Genomic DNA, 24955 nt, shown 5'->3' on the forward strand with positions numbered 1-24955 from the left:
CCTACATGTACATGTGAAAGGAAAAATAACTAACAATTTCAGTTTTTATCCCTCAGGATTACTTCACAGTACATATTTTTCCACATTTCTATCACACCATTAATCTTTATCCTGTGCCTTCTGCAGACTTCTTTTTTCCTCCCACAGAGTCTGCCAGGGTCCTGCTCTCCAAAGGGTCACAGGTTGCAGAGGGATCCACAGAAACAGGAAACCAGGCTTCCTCAGTCAGTTTTGAAACACCAAAACCTGTTTCCTTTCTACAGAAATAAAGCCTGTCAGGGCATCCTCTGGCTAGGCTCACTATCTGAGCAGCAGCCCAGAAGGAGAGAGAAGCTACAGGATTTCTTGTTTAGGAAATAAATGTGAGATAACTTGTAGCATTTACAAACCATCAGAATGAAAGATATCATTTTCTTGCTGCTCCTGTTGCACTTAGAGAGGGGCAGTACTGGATTCAGCACTCTAGGAAAGCTCTGGACCACAGAACAAGGCGATGAAACCCAGACAAGTCACTCAGACTCGACTCCATCTCTGACCACAATTAGGGGGTCACCCCAGTCTGAAATTCAAGCTGCCAAAGCAAGAGCCTCACAGGGACCTCCTTTTGCATCTGCAGGCGAGACACTGGAAATGACAGCAGTGAGAAAACTTCCAGTCCTACAACGTCTGCCCCTGCAAGTCAGTCAAATGGACACAGTGATGGTGACTCTGGCAGAGACAAGATGGCAAGCACATCTCACAGCAAAGGGACCCTACAAAGCACTGCTGGAGAGATCCCTCTGCTTCAAGGGCTCACTGCAAGCCTGGATACAGCTACAGGGAACAGATCTGTCAAGCAGTCCTCTCGCAGCACTGGTATCACCAGGAGCCAGCAGGATGCCAACTCCAAAGCATCCGGATTTGAAAGTACCAGGGGAAAGTAAGCTAAGTATTTTTTTCTTGTCCTAATGTACTGCTTATTTTCCTGTTTCCAGTGGAATAATTGGCAAAAGTCCTAGCAATTTCAGTAAAATTATTTTTTGACCTTAAAAAAGACCATCTAAAACAAGCAAGGGACCAAACTGGCAGCATTTACTGAGGTAAAGCCATTGTAACATTTCTAACAGAGTAAATGCTGCAATGTTTTACTCCTTAGGGTGGTTATTTCAAAATCAACAGGGAAGTCATTATCATATATGGGTAGGAAAGGACTACAATAAATGGCCCCCTGTTTTATGCACAGTAAACTACTGTTGATTTTTTTTTCTTCTTTCTTTTCTTGTGGATAGAAGAAATTGCAAATGAACTATTTCATTTTGAATCTATTAAAAATATTGTGTTTGTAAACTTCTCCACTAAATTGAAAATACAAGCAATTAAATGTACAAAATGCATCAATGTCTGACAATTTGAAACATCCTATTCTGTGATAAAAAACTTATGAAAAGTGATGTTGTAGATGAATGTGCATTCAGAGCTCTATAACTTAATACACAATAGCTGTGCATAACAGAGTATATCAAATTGTACTGTCTAGTTTTATAGTTCTGGAGCTCTCAATTATTTTCTTTGTTCCCCAATGTCTTCAGTTCTCAATGGGGATATTAACACTGATTTTGCAGATATTGCAAGTTTCCCTTAATTGCTGATATATAATCAGATACTGGTAGAAAATGAAAGATGCAAAGAAATGGTTGTTTTCCATAGTATTCATGGAGAGTGGGCTTTCCAAATATAGATTTCTTCTTTTGATACTACTTTCCCATGTGGTAGCATCCAAAATCATCACTCCTGCAATTTTCTTGCTGTGTGTGGCTGGGAGTTAATGTTCCTTCAAGTGAAAGACAAGATTCCCATTCACCTGAGCATGTTGTGGATGGTATGTAAGGAAAAGAATGCATAAGGACCCAAAGGAAAGGAGTCCTTTGCTTGGAAGACAGAGTCCAGTAAAGGAGCTGTGTTTCCCAGACAGCTTTCCTAGCATACTCCTTAAGTTCTGAAAGTCATCTGTTACACCACCTCACCACAGTGTTTGGCAGAGTGTCCGAGTTCACCTGAATTAAATGGAGTCTCTTTTCACATGAGTGCTGATAGCTACACTCCACTGAAATAAATCCTAATACATGCTAACCTTGGTCTTTAGCTTTCACAACTTTCTTCAAGAACAGTATTCCAATTAAATTAATCTTCAGCAAACTCTGTGAATCAGAAGATTTCTACCTTTTACTTGAGATATAAATACAAGTAGCAAAAAATTAGTCTCTGGTGAAGATGGTCACATATTTTATTTATCATAATGACGCATGATTGCAGCTGCAGAGAGGCAAAAGAAGCAAATCTTGTATTTGCCAGCATCTAATTTCATGAGTGGTCAAGGAGCAGCCTGCTGTGCAACATGCATATTGGAGTCCACTGATCCAGTTAGCAATAAAATCAGGATGGCATAACACATTTACAGCATTGTGTAGCAGCATGAAACCCCAGCATAAAATTGAATGCTGACGCCCCATTTTCATGCTCAAACTGCTGAGCTACAAAGCCTGTCCCTCTCTAGCAAATATCTACAGTTTTAGGTGTGGCTCAGTCCTTTTCAAAATAAGATTCTTTTGCTACAAGGATTGTCTTCCCACTTGTCTTCCCACAGTTTTTTTACAATAAGATGTGGTGTTTTGAACTTCCCTTCCACTTTTGCCATGACCTGGACTGTGACTTAAGTCACTTCACTGTTCCACCTTCCTTTCCTTATGGATTAGACCTGGATAAATAATAAACTTGCTTGTGACTCATTTTTCTTTTTCAGCAAGAACATGAGAAAATGCCTATTCTAGGGTGTTGACTGTTACTAATCACTGCGAAACACCTGAAAAGCTACTGCTGAGAAAATATGCATAAGACAAAAATTTTTATTTTTTAAGTGCAGGTGCCATTGACTACGTCCCAAATAATTTGTCCTATATATTTTCTTTAAAAAACCAAACAAATATAAAACAAATAAAGTGAAAAAGATACTGCAAGAATTCCAATAAGACAGAGTTTTCTTCAAGGTTTTACTCATTTGAAGCCTGAGCAGAGCATGACTCAATAGCAGATTCCACAGCTGTAAAGTGTACTATCTCTGAGGAAATTTGGAAGAACAATTTGCTTTTTGAATTTACTTTGAATTAAAGCACCTCCTTGGTTATAGTCTGCACTCCAACCAGAATTTTTGAGTGACCTTGTAGGAGTTGCATGACTCTGTAATCATTTATGGCAACCCATTGTGCTAACATTTGTGCAGAGATGCTGATGTTGGGAGGCTCCATATTTCTAAATGGAACAATAGAGAGAAGTCTGTGAGAGACAAGGAAGGAAAACAAGAAGGAAGACAAGAATGAGCATTTATTTTTAAACATTTATAATTTTAAAAATACCAATACATACACTTTGTTATAGAGTCTGCAAGGCTGTCAAATTGTCCAGAAGGTACAATATGTGTCCATTGTAGAAACTTAATTACCCAAATACCCCTTTCTGAAGGAGGTTGTGTGCCTTAATGGCTTAATTACAAAGATAATTCCCTTTCTGTCACAACCCTAGGTTATGTGAGGACAGTATTATTCACCCATATCTTATCACATGCACTCTAGAACTAGGTTAGGCTTTGAGCCTCTCTCTAGCACATCCTGATGTGGTATTACAAGGGCTAAATATTGGGCATATCTTTTTCTCTTAGAAAATGAATCTCTTCCTTATTCTTCACTGGCACAGAAATGTAATTAAATCCTGTTCCTTCACATTGGAACCATTTTATAATTAACCTTAGAATAGGTATGGGAGAACACAATTTGTTGTTGTCTGCTCTTAAACCATTTCAGAAGAGTGTTTTCTGTGATGAGGTATCCCCCCTTCAGGCAGGGTCTGCACCCAAGCTTTCATGAGGATAAGAAAACTTCATAGGAAGTGCATCTGGAATGGCCTGAGCTGAAGGAAAATTCATTTCTTCACTCCTAGTAATGAATTTGACTTACCCTCTGAAATGTGAAACTTAATGTCTTTACAAATATACATTTTTTTCTTATTTTTTTTTATTTCTACCTATCTTCAAAGCTTTATGCAATCCATATCAATGAATAAAGAAATAATGGAAACCTAGAGTGAGAGAATTTCTCTGAAATTAAGTGATGTAAATCTGAGTATCAATTTGGTGTGAAAGAAGAAAATTTATGATGCATTCTTTTCAATTGAGTTCATTTGAGATACATGTTTTTCAGCCTGTGGAGAGAGACAATTGCAGTATTTCATTGTGTAAAGCAGCTTAAACAACAGTGGTGCAATGGAGTAAGTCTCAGGTGGAGTCCTGAGACCAGCACACTCATCTTTTCATTCTGACCCTGATTATATTAATTACCATCCAAGGCATCTCCTGAATACATGAGACCTTCATTCAGGTTGTAAATTAAGCACAGTATCCCCACATTACTGAGTAGCTCTACATTACTCTTTTCTCTTATTATGTCTATGTTGCACTTTTTCCAGTTCTCTTGAAGCCACTGAGGGTCTTTACAGACTTTCCTTACCATTATCTTGGGTCGTGCTGAGGTGACAGTATTTTATTACTAAGCACTGAAGGGTTTAATAGAGTCAGCACCAGGGACAGATTTGCTTAGCTGTCACATGTGATAGGAGTGCTGAAATATTTCATTCTCATGACCAGATGTGTGCATTTCTCCCTGGAAATTGCTTTTGCCTGTATCAGCTTGGTAGAAATCTAGTGTACTGGCAAATTAAAATGAATGGTTAAGTTCAGCAGACAGTTCAGATACATGAGGCATGTAGAAACCTGATTTAACTGCCTAGTTAATGCAAGGTTCACAGTCTCTTTTCATCATGTCTCTTTTTAATGGAGCAGAGAGAACAATTCTTGAATCGATCTCCTAAGATTTTGCATCACTGTGCATTTACAAAAAATACAGTCACACATGGCTTAGGTTTCTGCCTCGCTGAGTATATTCACTATGACCTGGAAGGAAGAAGCTCTTACCCAGGCCTGAGGTTGCCTTGGTGGCTGTGTCAGGGTGTGTTTGACAGTCTTTGTCCTCAGAATGTTGTACTACAGCTATGCAGAAGATCTTTGCAATAAGTCATTTTCCTCCAGCAGGACCTCGAATGCATTTCTGGTGCTCAGCTGTAAGCCCAAAATCCAATTTTCCTACCCATGCAAAGCTCAGTGTTACTGCCACAGCAGTCCCAAGGCAATGATGGCTAGTAGAGTCAGGACAGACTATTTGCAGCAGGACAGGAAACATAGCACTGGGGGAAAAAAAAATCACTTCTTAGCCAAAGTTGGTTTTGGGATATTCACAAATACTTAGCCTGCTCAGAGTCTCGTTGTTTAGTTTTTCTGTGATCAGAAAAGGCACCACTATACAAATGATTTCTGACTTTTTTCAGGATGGTAAGGAAGGTTTCTATTTGTCTCATTACACTTACTCTTGTATTAATGCTCATGCTTATCTTGCTCTTGTTCTTTGTTTCATCTGCCATGGGAACAGCAAGGATTAGGAAGAGACTGTTTTCCATGCCTGGAATGTCCCTTCACCCCTGTGAATGGATTAGAATTACTGTACCACACTGGACACTGTGTTAGGATTTATCTACTAGCCACTGCAAATAGTCAAATCTTTGTGGCATTTCATTTAGGGTACAACAGAAACATCTGCTCAGGTACGCAGAGAAAATAGGCATTCTTGCAAATCTGAATATAATTAACATTTTAGAGAACTGATACTAATTCTAGAATAGACTTGGCAAGAAGAGGACTGCAGCAAGGTGTGTCCCCATGTGTTTTTCAAAGGCATTATCTGTGTTGCCAGATAGAGAATGCAAGTGTTGCAAATGTCAGTTTTTCTGCCAAATCTGATACAGAGCATCTATTCTGTATCACATTCCCAGTAAGCAACACCATTGGTCATGAGGAAAAGCCTGTGGAAAAAAAATCACCTTGAATTTCATGGACTTTGGCTCAGATCCTTTCTATTCAAGAGCCCCATAAGATCAGACAGTGACAGCATAAAGATATGTATCTACATGATTAAGTGGCAAATCAGATGCAAAGAAACTGGCAAGGCTTTTAATCATTTAATGAAGGGAAACAAGAAAAGAGAAGCTGCCCAAAACAACCCTATAAACAAGGACAAATTCACTCCTGAAACTTTAATGGATCTTACTTTTTATATTTTCATTTTGTCACTTACAAAGGTTTTTTTTTTTTTATTGTCAGCATTTCTCAAAGTGGAGAAGCCATGACTGCCATACTGCAATTTCCTTTTCTATAGATCACAAAAGCACTAAAAAAACAGTGAACACCAATACCACTGAAGGTTACCTGGAAAGCACTGACAGTAGACAAGACCAAAACTACTTTGATGAATTTTTGTACTCTGGGTCAATTAGAAGATGGAAAATAAATTTATATTCTTGAAGTAAAAAGGAATCCAGACCTCTTTAAAGAGCAGTTTGTCTGCATTTTTGGATGTGTTTTGCTGTTTAATTCTCAAAGATTTGGAATGGTTTGATTGTGTTAAAGGGCTCTGAACATGAAGTGAAAAATCATGTATCAAAGAGGTGATCTGATTTGCAACAAGAGAACCTTTTAAATGCTTAAACAGATTAGTGAAGTGCTAGATAAGTGGAAATTGTGAATTAATTTTTGCAGCACAAGGGAGGACAAACAGTAAATAAAAATTCAGATGAAACAAAGAGGCTGTTCGCAGTCCAAGGCTCCAGTACTGTAATACAAAAAAAGGAAATGAATGATGAGAGCAGAATTTGTGTTTTGTAATAGACAGGACAAAATGTCAGGACACTGAGTCCTGAAAAAAAAAACATTAAACCAATCTTTGACACCTAATGCTCCAGTCAGTGTCAACAAGTCAGCTGTTTCTCAGGGATAAAAACATATCCTATAATACATTTCACTATCACTTACTATTTTATATTACATGTCACATGCACCTATTCCATTCCAGCCAGCTTGTAAAACACATTTTCCAGTTTGATTTGTTTATGGTCAGTCCCCAGTGAGTACTGAATTTTTATTGCAGTTGAGATTCATACATTTCAGAGCAAAGGAAGCTGTGCACTGAACCTAAAGAATTAGCTGGTTTTTGTTCAAGCTTATAATTTCTCTTATGAGAAATGATAAAATAGAACTTATATTTTTGAAATATGACCGACGTTCACTTAAAGATTTAGAATTTACCATATCACAGTGAGAAGTCTCTGTGGTCACCTAGTGGAATTCAAAGGAAATTGCCAAAGCCAGTCTCCCATGCAATAGCAAAAAAGAACCTTGAGAGGGTGCTTGCTATCCTTACAATCTGAGTGTTTACACTGTGTCAGTCAACATTATCTCTCCTCGTCCAAACTTGGCAGGTTGTTTAAAGCATATTGAAAAGCCAGCATCTCCCGGCTCTAGATGCTTGTGGCATCTTTGTCCATCGCCTTTGCTCAGATGTAAAAGACAATTTAAAATTAAAAGTGTTGTAGAATCAAGGTGAGTATTTCATTAACTATTCTGTGAAATAGAAATAAGCTGCATACAAGAATGAGGTACAACCACCAAGCTGGGCATGAACTTTGACAACAGCTCTGAGCCCTTTTGTATTCCGTCAGCAACACAGTAATCTCATTTTCATGAGTCAGTGATGTTCAGCTGGGCTGATTGAATAGCATTTCTATTAAAAGACAGGTAATCTAATTTACTCACAGACAAAAATCAGTCATTTTCAGGTACGATATGAAGGGGGCATGACTGATTCTATACCCTTTGTGGCCCGACTAGCACTGAGGTGGCTTTAGGACCACTTACAAGGATCTGTGCTTACAAGCAGGCGGAAGAAATCACGTACAGGCGTTGCCGGCAATTTTTGTGAAGTTTGATTTTTTTCTCGGCAACGGACCCAGGGAACATTTTACAACAGAAATGTGCTGTGGACGGGGGACTGCAAGGACCCTAAAAAAATTGGTGTAAATGTACTTCGCTTTCAAGAGGCATCGGGTGCTCCAGCGCCGGCACCTCGGCGGGCTGCGGCCGCCACCTGCCCGCCATGCCCGGCACTGCCGGCCTGAGCCCGGCTGATCGCGGCTTAGGAGCGGGTTAAACAGTGCAAAGACGGGCTTAAGAGCTCCCGAGTGTCCCCCGAACCAGGAGGCGGGGATCCCAAAAGCCACAGACAGTCTTAAAGGCAGCGTCTGGGTGCCACGGATGGGTCTCTGCCCGTTGTGGGAGATTTGTTCCAGCCGCCTGGGCAGGCTCCGGGGCCAATTCCCTGCTCAGGACTTGGAATTGGGAACGGCCCCAAGGCCCAGAGGGCTCTGGCTGCTGAGGGTGCCGAGCAGACGGGCTGACAGCCTCCATGTTGCTCCTCATACCGTGCCCTGCTGCTCGGTATGGGTGCTTCCTCAGCCCTGAGGGCTCACAGCTTCCATGCTGCTCCTCATACCGTGCCCTGCTGCTCGGTATGGGTGCTTCCTCAGCCCTGAGGGCTCACAGCTTCCATGCTGCTCCTCATACCGTGCCCTGCTGCTCGGTATGGGTGCTTCCTCAGCCCTGAGGGCTCACAGCCTCTGTGCTGCTCCTCATACCGTGCCCTGCTGCTCGATGTGGGTGCTTCCTCAGCCCTGAGGGTGGGATGTCACATTTGGGTACAGCCAAACCACACCGAGAGCAGAGCTGGGCCAGGAATAGTTTGATTTAAGCTGGAAATACCGCAGCAAATACCACATCAAGGAGGCTGCTTCAAAGGCCTGAGGACTCTCCCACACGTCGCCACCAGTGCATGTTCCTGGCCAAGACATGCGAGAGGAGGATGAAATCTGTCATTTGGGCTTTTTGCCAGCTGGGGACTTGTACTGCTCTTTCTTGTTGTATGTTGTGAGGGTTTTGTTTTGTTTTTAAATACAGCCTTCCTGATTGAAATCAGGCTCAATGCAAAAGAGACGCTAGGCTCCTCCAGCTCTCAACAAAATCTGCATGTTAGAAGCCTGTGTTGATGATCTTGAATAAATTATTCCAGGGAGGGTAAAGAGGATTTTCAGGTTTAAAGTCCTGTTATGCAAATCAGTTGTCTTCTGTTCTGCCTTTGCATTAACACAGCCTGTCATAGTTCTTCCGCCACGCTTCATCTTCTATTTCCAAACCTACATTTTTTCAGACAATTTGATTTCAAAATTATATTTACATTCTTAACGTCTCCTAATGAGCTTATTTCATTGGTAGCGTAAACTTAATTATGAGTCACACCAGGGGCTCTTTTGCTGTGAATATTTCCTCCAATTTAGCCTGATCAAAGATTGCTGGGCCGTGTGAGAACCACAGCTTCATACATTGCACTCATGTACGTTAAGAATGAGTTAAATATTTTAAATGGAAACAATCTGCTCAAGTCAGTTACATTTTTGGTAGGGACCAGAGGCTGAGTTCATTCAGACTGTCCTTAAAAAACAAGAATAGCCTTAACATTTGGAGTGTCCTGGAACATATTTTCCTTTGGAAGGCATCTCCAAATGGGCAAATCCCAATAGCTGTTCCTCAAAGCTAGACACCAATAATAATAATAATAATAATAATAATAATAATAATAATAATAATAGTGTGAATTTTTAAAGGTGTGGGGGGGAGGTAGGGTTGTTTGTTTTTTTAACTGAAAAACATATTCCAGTGTTTTCTTGTCTTTTGCAATTTTTTAAATGCCTGTTTTCATTCTTTTATCTTTTCATTGACCTCATTTGCTCAGGTGTAAAACGACTCTCAGTTACTATGATGTATACCCCAAACATGTGCACTGCAGAACAGGCTGTCAATGACAATATTGCTGAACATCTTCTGTTTAATTCCTTTCTCTGGTGAGCTGTCAGATCTGCATGCAAGGTTAAAGTGCAGCCTAGGGAGTCACAGGCCCAAGTCCCTAACCTCACCCCTGCCTCACTGTAGCCCAGATTTTAAAATCTGACCCCTATATTTGGCTTCTTTATTTGCAGAGGTGGGATGCTTAGTATCCACCTGCCCAAGGCTTTAGCTCCTCACTTCGTAGAGATCTAATGTGGAACAGGAATTCACATGTGGTACTGCATAACAGCTAGAGAGGGCATTATTGCTTCAGAGGTTTTCTGAGCAGACTTTGTATGCCATCAGTTAATTGCTAAGATTTATTTAGGAATTTAGATATTTACATTCTCTATACTTAGTTTAAATCATAAGCAAATCCCCATGCTTAGTCAGAGCTCCTCCTGAATAGATCAGTGTCAGTCTGGCCCAGAATCACTTTCTGCATTTATTAAGAAATATTTAGTATCCCATTCATATGTTGGGAGGTTTTTTCCTCTTCTTTTTTTTTTTTTTAATCTCTGTGCTGTACATCAGAGGGAAAAATACAGTTTTTAATCTTGGATATGAATTTGTAGAACCCTCACTACAGCTGTGAAAGGAAAGATCTTGTGCCTGCACTGAGCAGGATAACAAGCCTTGATGGACCTAAGCAGCCTCACCTGTAGCTTCCACCCACACCTCTGTGCCAGGATTCCACTTAAGCCCAGTCTTGAGGGTGTGTTATTTTCCTTGTGAGGGTGCTTGTCTCTAGCAGTCTCCTGGACCTGGCTCCTTACCTGGCTGCTCCTTGACCTGTTCCTGCTACCCCACTGCTGCCTGCAGGTTCCTGGTGCCGTGGTAGCTCTGCTGCTGGTGAAGTCAGTGCCTGGCTGGTGTGGTTGACCCTTTCCTTAGGAAGAAGCCCCACTCTTGTTCTCCCTGATGCTCACTGTTTTCCTGGCAGTGCTTCCAAGGGCATTAGGTCCCCTGTGCTGCTGCTTTTAAACTCAAATATCATTATTACTTCATTCCTACTGCCAGTCTCTGTGATACAGGGGACTGTGAAGGACCCACACGCCCCACCCAGAGGGGTGGGTAAGTAAACTTCATTATTCCTTTGCAAAACTTGAAAGACTAAAATTTCTTCTTGTTTTTGCCAGTTTTATGTCTCTCAAATATAGCTGCTTCTGACTTCCCCAGAGAAACTGAGCAGAATACCTAATCTTTATGCTCATGCTTGATAACTGCATTTGACTTTTAGTAAATATTTATGGAGTCTTTAATTAATGCACACAGATAAAAGGCAGTAACTAAAGGAGTGAGAGCCTAAAGGAAACATCAAAAAGAGCACAGCCTTTTAATACCTAATTAAGAAGAAATACTATTTTAATGAAAATTCTCAAGCAAGTAGAGAGTGAGTGAGCCACATCAGATCAAAGGCACTCAGTAAAGGCCCATTTTATATGAGGCACGTTATTCCTCAAATAAACAATGTGTGTTGTGAAAGGGAGTGCTGCAATATTGGCAGTAGAGATATTGTGAGATTAAATCTGTTAGTTTTAGCATCTTTCTGGCTTATCCTGTTTTTTTCTCAGGAATCATTTTCCAAGTACAGCACTACTGAGCTTAATGTGCGTACACTGGTAGGATCTCAGTAGACAAAAGCAATCACTTAAGGATAGATGCTGATACTGTTTTGTGTTTTGTGCTGTTTTTCATGTTTGAAACACTGTAAATCTGTACTAATGCCACTTAAGTAAATGGAACTAATCTGGTCTTAATTGTATTTTGATTTCCACTCTAAGGAGCCCATAGCAAGGTATGATATCTGGAGTAAATATATGTATTCATGAAACATGAAAAGAACTACTACAACTGGAAGAAAATGTTAGCATTTACAAAATGCTAACACAGAAAGATGAACTTTAAGTTCTCATATGCAAATATTGTTTGAAAGTTCTTGCAGCTCCACCAGTCCTACAACTGAAATAATGTCTAGTCACTTACTTGCCAAGTCAAAAATTAAATATGTTTCAGCATGGACAAGGGAATAACGTGATCTTGAGATAGGCTGCAATAAGTTAAAAATGAAAGGAAGAAGTCAGCACTAGGCCAAATAGGCATTTGTTCTACCAGGAGAAAAACAATAATACTTTCTTCAGGATGCTTTCCAGTCTGTAGCTGGGAGACTTCCTGAGACAAAGATTAAAGTTGCAACTTAATGATTATTAAAAAACCGAACCGATAATACCCTATAGGTATGCTTTTTTTCATTAAATAGTTGTACTGCTTTTTAAAACCCCTTTTGGCTTCCAAATTCAGCACAGTCTATGACTATGAAAATGCTGCCTGACCCTTCATTTTTGTCTTCTTTAATTTTAAGCTGGTTTTGTTTTGATGCCCATTTATCATAACAAGACTAACTGAATAATGAATGTCATGACTTTATCCCTCCTGCCCTTCATTTGTCTTTTTTCCACCTCTCTTTAGGGTGTACAACCAAATCTGAATTATCTGTTCAAACTGGCTATAAAGTCATACACAGCAACAGAGAGTTGATGTACTGAAACAGTGGTGATTATTGTTTGTTCTTGAGTCCTTCCCTAATAATTTCAAGCATTTGATTACTTAGCTTAGTTAAGGCAAACCAATAAATTGGCCTATTGAGAGAGCCATTAGCAAGGACTCCAAGATTATTTTTTCCTCTGATGAAAGCTACTGTATGTAGTGATACTATCTCTATAAGCCTGTATTCGTAACTGATTCTGCATTACAAGACCCTTTTCTGACACCTACTTAATTGGAAACTCAGTATCATGAGACTTGTGTAGTTCTTCAAGTTGAGCTTTTTTTACTGCACAAAATGATTTTCTAAAATTCTGTATAACCCTGCCATCCCCCTATTTACTTAGTTCCCTCCTAGTTAATTAATATAGTGCCTACTACAGATTAATGTGGGATTGTGTTGATAAACTGCTTCTTGAAAAAGTGAACTAGTCTATCATCTCTCTGATTTAATGCCTTATTTATTTATAACAGGATCTGGCTTCTTACTATGTAATAGATTGCTTCCTCCCCGCCCCGCCATATCTTTTTGTGAGTGACCTTCCCAAAACCCTCTGAAAATCAAACATTTATCTACCTGCTTCTGATTCAAGGAATACCAATATATGTCTGGCATAATTTCCCCGTACAAATCTGTCCTGAGACATTATTCACATTATAATTTTGATTTAATTCTATTCTCTACTGTGGCCAAGTTTCAAAATCTGATTTAACAGTTTGTATTTGCTTGCAACTTCCTTAGAAACCTTTTCAAAAAGAAACCGCTAATCATCTCTTGCGCTCACCAGCTCTGGCCCCCTGTGCTGCAGTGATAGAGAGTTTGGTCATTTTGTATGTGACTGCCTTCTCTGGATGGGCATCCAAAGGCACAAGGAAGTGTGAAGCCATGGCATGTGTTTGTTATGTGTGGCTTTCACCTCACAGTGCTCTGGAAAACAAAGTCTACCTGTATTGCTGGGCCAAGGGAGAAATATTAGAAAGGCTGTCCATAAAGTGAAAGCTGTGGATGATTAAAAACCTCACTGAAAAATCTTTTGAATTCTGGATAACCAGTTCTGTAGTTGGAAAATTAGGTGTATTTTAAGACCTGTTATTACTGTTGTCTAGGAGAGATTCTTTGTTCTTGGAGCTCCACAGATGTTTGCAAATTAAAATACAGACTTGTAATATGAATGTATATAGAGATGGAGAAATGATTATTTATTTGCTGAAGCACAAAGACTAAGTAATTGCCCAAGACAACACAGGCAGTTTGAGGGAAACAAACTTAATTTTTGTAACTTACTCCTATTCGTAAATTATGGGTTTAACTTTCACAATTAAGTATCATATATGGTATGGTGGAAAATTTTATTTGTACTTTTAATCATTTTACCTTCTCTGTTTCAGAAACTGGTGTGCTTATGTCCATACCAGACTCATACCTACAGTTGTGGTGGATAACCTAGAAACCTTCTCATCAGGCAGAGCAAAGCCTTGCACTTGGCAAATTGGATCCTGTGCTCAGAGGTATGGAGAACTGGGAAGAAAGACTATCTGCAGCATTTTAATTACAACCAAATACACCATAAATGTGATTTTAACTTGAAAAATTAAAAGTGAAACAAGAGGGAGCATGCCCTCACTCTGACACCCTCCAGTCAGTTCAAAGTCTTCGAGTCAAAGAGAGGTGCACAAGTACAAAGCTTCAAAGCACATGCAGGGAAGAAAATCCTTTCTGTACAGTTTTCCAAGCTTGTGCTCTGTTGAAGCAAAAAGCTTCCTCTGAGAGGCATAAATATTTTTATTATCTCTCTGCTTAGTGCTTATTTCTGGCACAGTTTTGGTCAGGCAGTGAACCTAAACAAGTAATTGGCCTGGAAGGAACTTGTAAACAATATCTCTGTTAAACATTCAGGTTTTCCTTTGTGGTTTGGGTGCCTCTTTGTATTCTCTAAATGTTAGCTTTCAGTCATAAGTTAAATTGGATTTTCATGCCCAAATTTGGAAAATGGCAAAATGGAAGTTTTAATGTATTTTTCTCTTGACAAATTTTAAAAGGCTCTTAAAAGTCAGTTTGACTGTTCTGAGAATTGTCCTCTAGATGGTATGGCAGAACACACTTAAAGCTTTGAGTTGAAACTGGGAATAGAGCTTCCTCATCATTTGGTGACTCTGAAATGCAGTTGACTGCTTGGCAAAACTGTGGAGTGGACCCTCTGGTTGAAGTGTTGCCAATTTTGTTATATTGGTTTAGGTTTTTTTCATATTTCATTTGCTTTAGGTCCTTGTGCTGCTCCTATAAATAAGGCTCTACTACATAAATTTCTGAGACTCATTTACATGGATTTTTTTGATGTGGATTATTTTTGAATTGCTATTCCTGATTAACTCCTCTCATGGACACCTCATTTTTATGAGTGGTTTTAGGAATGGATTATGCTAATGCAGAATAAGGGGTTTTTATCATAAGACCATCCATACAGCAAAGTAACCAGGAACTCTCTTGAATTCAGTTCACCTGAATCTTTATTGAGTTCTTTCTGCTGAAAAAGCCATTTCTTAGAGCCAAAGCTGGCTGGGGACACATGCAAAGCTTCTGCCAGCTGCAATGAGGATTTTAATATATGTAATGTTACATCCCTTGGGAAAGGGTGACAACATTAACCTAGACTGTAAAATACGAGGGCATTTTTTAATGCATTGGGAGGATATTTTTTGGACCTTATTAAGGTATGACAGCCTTGTCTCTTTTTCTGGAATGATTTATACAGGGATTGTGTGTACAAAACAATTCAGTAACTGTTTTATCATCATATTATCTGAGATTTTAGGTGTTCTTTGTGTTAGTGCTTGTAACTAGTAACAGCATGTGACATTATTTTTATTTGAACTTTGTATTTAACATCTTAAAACGGTAAGGAGAGTTGCTGTAGTTTATTCTGTATGCCCTACAGCAGTATGTTCATTCTAAACTGACTTCTCTGTGAAGTTAAGAAACCTAGGAGAAGTGATGGGGTAGCTGGGACATGCAGAATCTGTTGGAGGACAGAAATAAAATTGCTGCTTCCTCTGCAGTTCCATGCTGTAAAAGTAATAACTGAGGCCTCACGATTACATAGAAAGACCCTCCTTTCCCTGAAATAGAGTGGCTTTTTTTCACACTTTATTGGATTAATGTTTGTATAATCTTGTTTAAAATAATCAGAAGGGAAGGTTTCCAGTGTGCACTAAATGTGTGCTGATGTGGTGTAAATTTATTGTGAATGCATTTTTCCACCAATTTCAAAGAAAAATGGTACATGAAAATCATATTTTTGGCTCCCTTTTTTCAGTTTAGTAAATATTAATTGCAATGTCTTCCATAAAAGATTGCAGTCTTTGAATCCTGAGTAAGATATTCTGGGAAGAACTCTAAAGAGATATCAGGTTTCTTTAAAATTCATGCAGATAATCTGGAGGTTGCAGTATTAAAGCTGTGATTGCTAATGAAACACCAAACCCTGGTTAGAATTCACTTTGAAGTTCAAGCAGTAATAAAAGGATGTGACAATTGAGATAATGTGACGAAACTATGCAGGTATCTTACAGTTCCTCTTTGGTAACCTAAAACAGATTTAAACTTTTCTCATTTCACAGGTCCCAGACAACAACACACCAGGCTTACAGAATCAAACATAAAATAGTGACATCGCTGGAGTGGAAGTGCTGTCCTGGGTACAGTGGGCAAGACTGCCAACCCAAAGGTGAGTAGAGCTGTAAGGGTCTGAACTCTTCACTTCAGCAAAAGAAAACAATGCAAGTTTGATCTGTGAGCAAATGGCTCTGTTGAAACAAATGCAGTGCTTTCGGTTAAATTCAAAACCAGAAAAAATGCACAGTAAAAAAACCACAACTTTGGGATGTTGATTCTTCCCTGCATGTGAATTTCCAGAGCATCTAAGCAGAATGTCTTTTCCCCTCTTCCACTCTAAATAAAGCTCATAACATCTCCAGCCATATTTCATTTTGCTAAAATATGGAGCTTGCATTCAGTGTGTCTCTACTTATGACCTTTTAGTTATTGAGATTTGCAGTGCTGGGGGAATTAAATCCAGATCCTCTATTGAATACTTGCTGTAATATTCCTCTACAGCAGTGTTATTCTTTTGCCTTTTGGTTTCAGGCTCCAAGAGTATATTTTGTTTGTGATAAAATAATGAATCAATTTTTTTTAACTTCTCTGAATTTTGTAGTTCTTCTGCTGTTCATTTCAACAGTGACTGAATTTTTCTAGGTATTACAAATGATCCCTGCATAATTGTGCCCTTTTTCACAGAATAGCCTTTTACCTCTGCCCTGGTGATCAAACATGTGGCATCATATTGTAATTTTACATCTGTATAAAAGCTCTTTCTTTGCTGCTGGCCTTAAGCAAGCAGTCCTTGAAAAATTAGCTATGGCATCAGCATACAGGTTTTAAATTAATGAATATTGCAAGAAAGGCTATTAGATATGATAGGGAATTCAATCAGCAGCAGTAAGTAAGGGCTGTGATTAAAAATTAATGTAGAGGAATGAAGAAAAATCACTATTGTTCACATCCAGGAGGGAAATTTCAGTGCCAAAGAGCCAGAACCTTGGCAGGCACAAAATTCTCCTCTGCACAGCAGTGTGGAGTCAGACATTAACAGATATAACAGAGCACAGTCAATCAGCAAGGCTGTCCAGTGAGCATGGATCAAGTGTTTTAAATACTTCTTTTCAGAAAAGAGCAAACATTAGCAAAAATAGATTAAAAAAATGTAAAGGGTAGCATTGAAGGGTGACATCACAGTTGACAAAATTGAAATGGCATCAAAATAACAGGCGAACATTGACTAGGAAGAAAATCTGTATAGTTCAATTTGTAGTGGCATCTGTGTAAAAAATAAGGATAAAGGGAAGTGCTGTGAATTGTTACAGGAGAGGGTGTTACATCTCCTGGGTTCTATTTTCAAACTTCTTCTGGCTTACTGAATAACTTGGGGAAGCCACTTATAATCTGCATAACCAAGTTTACCCATCTAGAAAATTGAGATGACACTTATCTCACAGGGGCACTGGGATATTTAATTAATTAATGCTTGTAGAAATGCTTAAAGAGATTGGGATGAAAGGTGTTATGTCAGAGAAGCTTTTCTTCCTTGCTTCTGGAATCCTGCCTCCCATGAGGAGCAGACCACCAGCACAAGCCTGCCTGTATTATTCAATTCCCACGGAGGGACGTGGGCTAATGAACTTGAACAGCTGGGAGCCCCAGAGCCTTGTCTTCCTTCCTGTGCTCCACAGCAGCAGGAGAGAGGCACTGAAAGTGCTGAGTGGGGCTCTCTCGAGTTACTGAGCCTCCCCCTTGGCCTCTCTGTTGTTCAACAACAGAATTGTTACTGAGGGTTTCTGTGCCAGGGGAACTGAGCTGTTCTGACAATCCTTTAGATCCTGGAAAAGGTGCTGTTAGTGGGATGTGGGTTGCTTGTAGCAAATGCTGATTTAAAATGCCTTCTGGTTTAACTTCTCTCTCAGACAGTGTGAAGTCATGTGTAACTATTTCAGTGTGATAGTCTAGGTGGCAGAAACCACTTACCACCACCTGATAGCTATTACCAGACATCTGAAAGTCTTATTTGGTAGCCCCCTTGTAACTGCTTGGCTACAGATGCTTCTCAAGGTAGTGCAGTAGTGAGAAAGATGGAAGTGATGTGTTCAGATCACTTGATCAACTTACCTCCCTTGTGGCAACACATGACCAAATTGGTTAAGACATGGATCCTATTCCAGCATGGACAATGCAATTTTTAAAGAAAATTTACAAGAATGAAAAAATGTAGACATAATTTTTATAAGTCTAACAAGACAAGTAAATATGGATGATTCCACAGTTAAAGCATCATTATTTTGACCTGGGAATATCATCTGCTTGACTGGGAGCAAAACCACTAAAACAAAAGGACACCTAAACTCGGAGTTGACTTCATGACATGTTGCTTTTACTAAAGACAGCTTTATTTTAACTTTGTGTGTGTAGTAATGAAATCCCGGTTCCTCCATGTGCATTCAGAACAACCAATTATATGGTTTAGAGCCAGCAGCCGGCTCTGTCATAGCCGCTGTCAGCACGAAATTCCCTGGAGTGGCAGTGATGCCATTTCTCCAGCAGATGGCTGTGCTATGTCCCATCCTCTGCGTGCGGTGAGCGACATGCACAAAAGGTGGCAATTCGCCTTGAAACACAGGAAACGGGAGGAACCTACCTAACCCGCTCTCTGGGAAACCCCTTCAGCCATTCGTGCTTCATCAAAGATATATTGAGTCAAAAAGACGCTCTTTTTTTTTTTTTTTTAATATTCCCTGAAATGGTTTTGAGTGCTGTGTTTAAAAATACATGGGACAATAAATTATACATCTAGGGCAATATATTGGGTGATAGACACCTAATGTTAAATTTCTGTACGCATTTCCTGTTTTTCTGATACAACTGGAAGGGCTCATTGCTCAGGATTTTGTATTGCTGCTTTTTTGGTTTTGTTTGTGTTGTTTTGTTATTGCAAATGGTCCCTCTAAGGTGGGTCTAGCTGTCTCATTTGAATTTCTTTTTTTTTTTTTTTTAATTTAAACTGAGCATGGCATATCTAATTTTTAAAAGGTCTCAAACGTGAGTTGTTTGATGGCTATTTCTGCCCTAAAGAGTATGTGTATTAGGTTTTTGGTCTGGTGCTCCCATCACACCTGCTGTTATCCAGCATCTACAGTGGGAATCTCAGCTGTGGGAATAAGGGGCACATAAATGTAATCACCATATGATTTCTTGGAATGATTGCTTTGGAAAAGGCCTGAGCCCTGCTGGAAGAATGATGTAGGAGAAGCTATATTGCCAGCGACTCCTCTGAATTTGTTTCACAAATGAAAAGCCTGAATTTCTAATGGTACTTGCCAAGTACCTTTCCTGTACCGTGGTGAAATGTGATAAGCACACAATATGTGACTGTCTGGGGGTGAGGCTGGTGTGTGTGTGCATCACTGGCTCCAGCCCTTGCTGCTGTCAGAGGCGCTGCAGTGTACTTGGGGTTTGCTCCATGGCTGGTTTGCTCTGACAGAGATGCTGTGTGCTTGGTCTCTCACTGCCATTATGTTACCTGAACATTGTTATGTTACATGAACAATTTTAAAGCATTAGTAAAACAAGCACACAGGGAGAATATGTGTCCTTGGAACTTTAAGAGTGAATAAAACTGTGAGGGTTTGGGTATTCTAGAGTGTGGGCAATTCATTTATTAGGGAGAATGAAAGATAAGGTAGGTAGTATATATACTAAAAAAATGTGGCATCTGTAGCACCAATGTGTCAGTGAATGCATTCAGAGCAATGGAAAGACCAGTGAATAAAAGGACATTGATCAGCTGGTCTTTATCACAGGCAAGTAACTGACTCCCTTGTCATAGATTGTATCACCACAACACCACCTAATAAATCCTGTATAATGAGTTGGGCTGACTGCAAGAATTTAGCTTCTGTCAAAAACCATGCCACAGAAAGATAACAGAAGCTGTTGAAATTATAACCATTTGAGGATTTTGTATTTCTCATCAGGCAATTTGAAAAGATTCTATCAAACCATTGATCCATATGATGTTTTCATCTGAGTTCATAGCCTAATTTTTCAGCACCCTCAATTTACAATTTAAACACCTTATATTGTCCTAATTGCAGTCTATTTATCTTCAAATGTTATGTGAAACATGGAATTTCTTGACTCCACATTTTAATCCATTTCCCTGGAAACTCGCATTATGGCTAAACTAGATTTTAATATTTGAAGTGCAAAATAATGTCACCATACCCAAGTTATTCTGCTTGTACTGTACTAAAGACTGGAAATCACATTAGTGCCACATAAGTGGCATTCCTTAGATATGCTCTTCCTGGAACATTGACTTCAAAAATGTTCCACAAACTGAGCAAGTATAAAAAAATTGGTATAAATTTACACTAGTAAATTTATTACCTAATTTGTGCATATTTTGTTTTTCAAGATAGTAAAATAAAACAACATCCTTTAGCCTGATGGCTAGAGAATGTATGTTAGGAATATGGAAGTCTCAGTTCTGTTCCCAGCTATCTGACCTGTTCATTACTTTTTGTGAGTGAAGGCACTTAACTTTCTGGACCTCAGTTTCCACAGCTATGACGTGGAATTAAGAATGTTAGTCCAGCTATTTGCAAATTACTTTTGGATCTTTTGGGCTGAAATATAAAATAAACAGATAATCTCATCTGAGAGAAAGCAGAGAAAATACTGACAAAATTGCCACCTTTGTGAAGTTTTTTTATATATGTATACCAGTCATAAATGTCAGATGACATTTGTTGGAACTTAGAACTTGATTATCTTTTGAAATTGTTCTTATTTTTAGGTGCTGCAAAAACTTAGTATCACCATTGTCTTTAGTAGTAAGATTGCCATGGTTGAAGATCTGTGTAATCTGTAAAAAAAACCAAAACAGAAACAAACCAAAAAAACCGAAACCAAAAATCAGTTTCAACAAACCTGGTTAATTTTGTAACCATTAAAAATCCCTAATTAACTTTACAGCTGACAGTCTCGGTATTATCTTTATACTGCTGTTTTATATTGTTCTAAAATATTCCTCTAGAATTTTTTGCCTGTGGCATTTAAAACTTCTGTTCATTATACAGCAAATTTTGACATTTTAATATTAACACCAGCCCCTGCCATTCTTGAGAAGTCTTTTATAAAGACTGTCATCATCTTGAGCAATGGGGTCCCACGCTTCATGAAGCAGGTGAGAGTCACTGCAGATGATCAGGTTTTGGTACAGCTGGTACAGAATAAAGAAAGAAAAAAAATTGTTGTGCAATCCCAATCATGTTCTGTGGTTCACTTACATCCTTGCTTTCCTTTTTCTCCCTTCTCTAGCCCAAGAACAGCAATCAGTTATACACAGCAACCAAGCTGAAAGCAGCAGAACTGTTGGTGAGAGGATGCCAGGAGCTCTGCAGGACCCCAGTGGGCCAGGTCAGTTGTTAAAATTGCTCTCACCTCTACCCAGTCACTGAGATCACTGCAAAAACAATTTGAGGAAAATCTCTGCCTACTGAAGGGACCTGAACGCAATGTCAGTTTCTATCAGTCATGGTGCAGTGGTTTGCTCTTCTGATAAAGATGGGCAGAAGATACTGAATTTAAATGCACCAGCAGGTTAGAAATAACAGAGGGTTTTGTGCCTAAATTAAAACCAAGTAAGTATTTGGTATAGAAATATTTAAACTATTATGTTATTGAATACAATTAACTAATTAACAGGAGAAAAACAAAAGAAAAGCAAAAAAAACCCCAGCCCAAATACAGAAGTAGTACAGACCAGCACTGCACACACAAGAAAATGTAATTAAGTTATTGACTAGCTGAATATGTGATTATTGCTATGTACGTTCTTACAAATATTGGTTCTTTATTCAAAATCAATGCAAAGATGTTTCAAACCTTAACAAGGGCAACTCAGGCATCTTTTAAGCTACTATGTCTAGGATGATCAAATAACTAAGAAACAAAGCAAGAGTTTAAACATTTATACCAGAGAGGTTTGAGAGTATTTCTTATTGCCTCATGCACTTCCTCATTGTTGTGTTTACTTTATGTAATCTGGATATTACATTTTTGGAATATAATGTCAGTGTTGTCTTGCAAGTATGTACAGAAAGATGAGAATTGTAAGAGCTGGTCAGTAACAAAAAAGATTCATTCAAATACTGATCTGTATTGAGAACCTGTGTTAGATGACTGCTTTGTGAAAAGCTTCTCCACATTTTGGTTGCTAATGGCTGGAAGCTTTGTTTGGGAGATATCCTGTGATGTTTACCATTTTAGGAGGAGACACCCTACTGTTGCCTACACGTGCTGGAACATGAATGGTGGCCATTTTTCACAGGGATAAAGCCCCATTCCCCCCGTGTCTCAGGGTCAGGTCAGAGGTGGAGTTTGGGGCTCCAAGGGCAGCCTGAGTCTAGCTGATGGCAGCTTTGGTCTTGGAGAGGTCCTGCAAGGCTCTCGGTTTTTGGAGGCAGCACGTGACTTGGGCCACATGCACCTGGTCTCAATTGGTGGCCCTTTTCTACTTTTCATGGCGAGGACTCAAAAAATGGCCAAGATGTGAAGGAATGTTTAATGGAAGTATATTCCTTGAACTTTCTTACTACCTTCCTTTTCTTTTGAATCTATTAATGCTTCTGTTATTTTTGTCTACACTGGCTTTTTGTATAACTGTTCTCTGTTCCATGCTGTGGTGGTGTTGTCACTCACCTATTGGCCTATATCCAGAAACATTCTCCTGAAGCAAATAAATAAGTCAGGTTATATTATCAGGTCTGTGTTTTGCAGTTTTAAATACCTTCTTGTGGGCTGAAATGCACGCTGAGAGAACAGTGTCATAATTAAGATTGCCACAGAGTTTTATGGAGATTTTACACATGCATGTGCTTACATGCATGTATTTGCTTTATTTTAGATCTTAATAGACAGGAGAAAAAAGAGAAGGAAAGATTGAATCTGGCATGGAGATTTAGAGTGGTATTTTTGAAAGGGAGTTGGGCTGTAGTGCCTTGGTGATACTGTGTGAGCAACCAAGTCTCTCAGGGCTGGAGGGAGGGGCATGTTTAGTAAAACAGACAAGGCCTATTATGAAAAAGTGAGCTTGATTAACAGAGCACTGAAACATGCCACTTCTATTAGTAGGAATTATGCTCTGAGAAATAAATCTGAAACTGGAATCTCTAACCTCCATGTTAATTGCTGTTCAGTTATTTTTAAATCAAATCGGGTCAGTCTAGAAAGAGAGAGATAGCTGTTGTGGCTGTCAACCCTGCAAACATGGCCTGGGGCCAGGCCTGACTGCTGTGGTCTGTCATTCCATCAGCACCTGCTATGGCTCTACAAGCCAAATTCTGCTTCCAGCTCCCACTCTGCAGCCATGCCACTTTCAGGTTTGTGTAACTTCTCTTCCTCCCTCAGTGGGAACTGGTAGAAACCAAGCAAAAAAAAAAAAACATTACACCCTGCAGGTTAGTTATCAGTTTGGGTGTCTGTGTGTGAGATGCTGATGAATTCAGATCCCCTTCTCATAGTAACAATTCAACCATAAGCAGAAGTGCCCAGACCTGTTTGTCTCTCAGAAAGCTGTATTATGAAGACAGAGGTCTATCAATGGCCTGTCTTTGCAGGGCCAGTCAGAAGAATGGCCAGAGTCTAAACAAGGTGGTCAAGTTGGAAACAATTTAGTACTTGTCTAGGTAGATACCTTGTGCAGAGAACACAGTTGGAGATCCTGGCATCCTAACCTGAAAGAGTCTTACTCTCCAGGCTCTTACTATGATGGCCTTTACAAGAACCATGACTCTACAGGAGAGCATTCTCATGAGTGTTGGCCTGCTTCATCTGCATCTCTACCTATCTTTGCATACCAGAATTTTAAAGAATACAAGTCATCAGAAGAATATGCCCTTTTGCATATAACTTGCTTGGGGTTTTTGGAGCCTTTGAACCCCTGTACTTGGACAGGATTTCTGATTAGAACTGTTTGCTGCCATAGAATAGACACTGGTGCTGTAATGAAAAGTGACAAAGGATCAATAGGAATACTGTAAACTTACACTAATAAATATTTGTATGCAATACTAAAGAATCTCATCCATAGCAGTTTATTAAGTCATAGTATAGTCCAGATCATTTGGGATAATATATGCCAAACATAGGCATTTAGGCTGAATTCTTGAAGGAGATTTTCTAGCTTTGCTTTTAGGAATTCAAGCATCTAATTTTATCAGCATCTTCTGAAAATCCCTGACTAAGTTTGATACCTGTCACCTGTCAAACTCAGATGGCTGATTGAAGTCATGTGGAGTCCTAATTTTCGACATCAAGGCATCCTTCACCATTACCTATCTTAAAAGCATCCATCTAGGCCTTTTTATTCCTGAGGAGACTATTCCTGAGGAGGAAGTATCAAGAGCAATTTGGGCAGGTTTTAAAATAAACTTGACTTTGTAGGTTAAGCTTCTATTTTTAATAATAATTTTGGAATCATTATTCCAAAGTAATTTATCTATTAGCTGTTTTTCTGCCTAGCTGCTGTGTTGAACAAGTCTTTATTTTGACCCTAACAATGGAAAGATAATGTACTCCTTCAGACACAAGCCTTGCAAATTCATGAACTTGTGTTATAAATGGTAAGTAAAAATGAATGCTTTTGTGATTGTGTTAGAGGAGATTCACTAAATGAGAGTTAACGGAATACCCTGTAGGGTGCTAGGTAGAGGAAGAATGGCATTATGTTGATTAAAATAAGGTAACCATTCAGAATACTCTTGTAGAATCATAAATACTTTATAATGGATACATATGCTTCAGTAATTAGTAACTGCTGTGCTGCTGAATCTCACTAATACATGGTACATGACAAAAATAAAAATGATTTACTCAAAACTAGAACTTCAGAAAATTTTCACCCCACATTTAGCTAATATCTCTCAGTCAATTATACCTTCTTTTATTTA

General features: G+C 39.1%; 1 protein-coding gene across 1 annotated transcript in view; it reads left to right on the forward strand.

Moving 5' to 3' along the window:
* Nucleotides 1–396: 396 nt before the first annotated feature.
* MMRN1 (multimerin 1) overlaps nucleotides 397–24955 on the forward strand; it is a 37095-nt gene continuing 12536 nt past the window's right edge. The window contains 5 exon segments of the mRNA XM_036382743.1: nucleotides 397–640; nucleotides 643–919; nucleotides 13781–13900; nucleotides 16010–16116; nucleotides 21324–21422. Coding sequence (XP_036238636.1) covers nucleotides 397–640; nucleotides 643–919; nucleotides 13781–13900; nucleotides 16010–16116; nucleotides 21324–21422 — 847 coding nt within the window.

This window comes from Molothrus ater, chromosome 4, assembly GCF_012460135.2.
Source record: "Molothrus ater isolate BHLD 08-10-18 breed brown headed cowbird chromosome 4, BPBGC_Mater_1.1, whole genome shotgun sequence".
In the NCBI taxonomy this organism is placed as follows: domain Eukaryota; kingdom Metazoa; phylum Chordata; class Aves; order Passeriformes; family Icteridae; genus Molothrus; species Molothrus ater.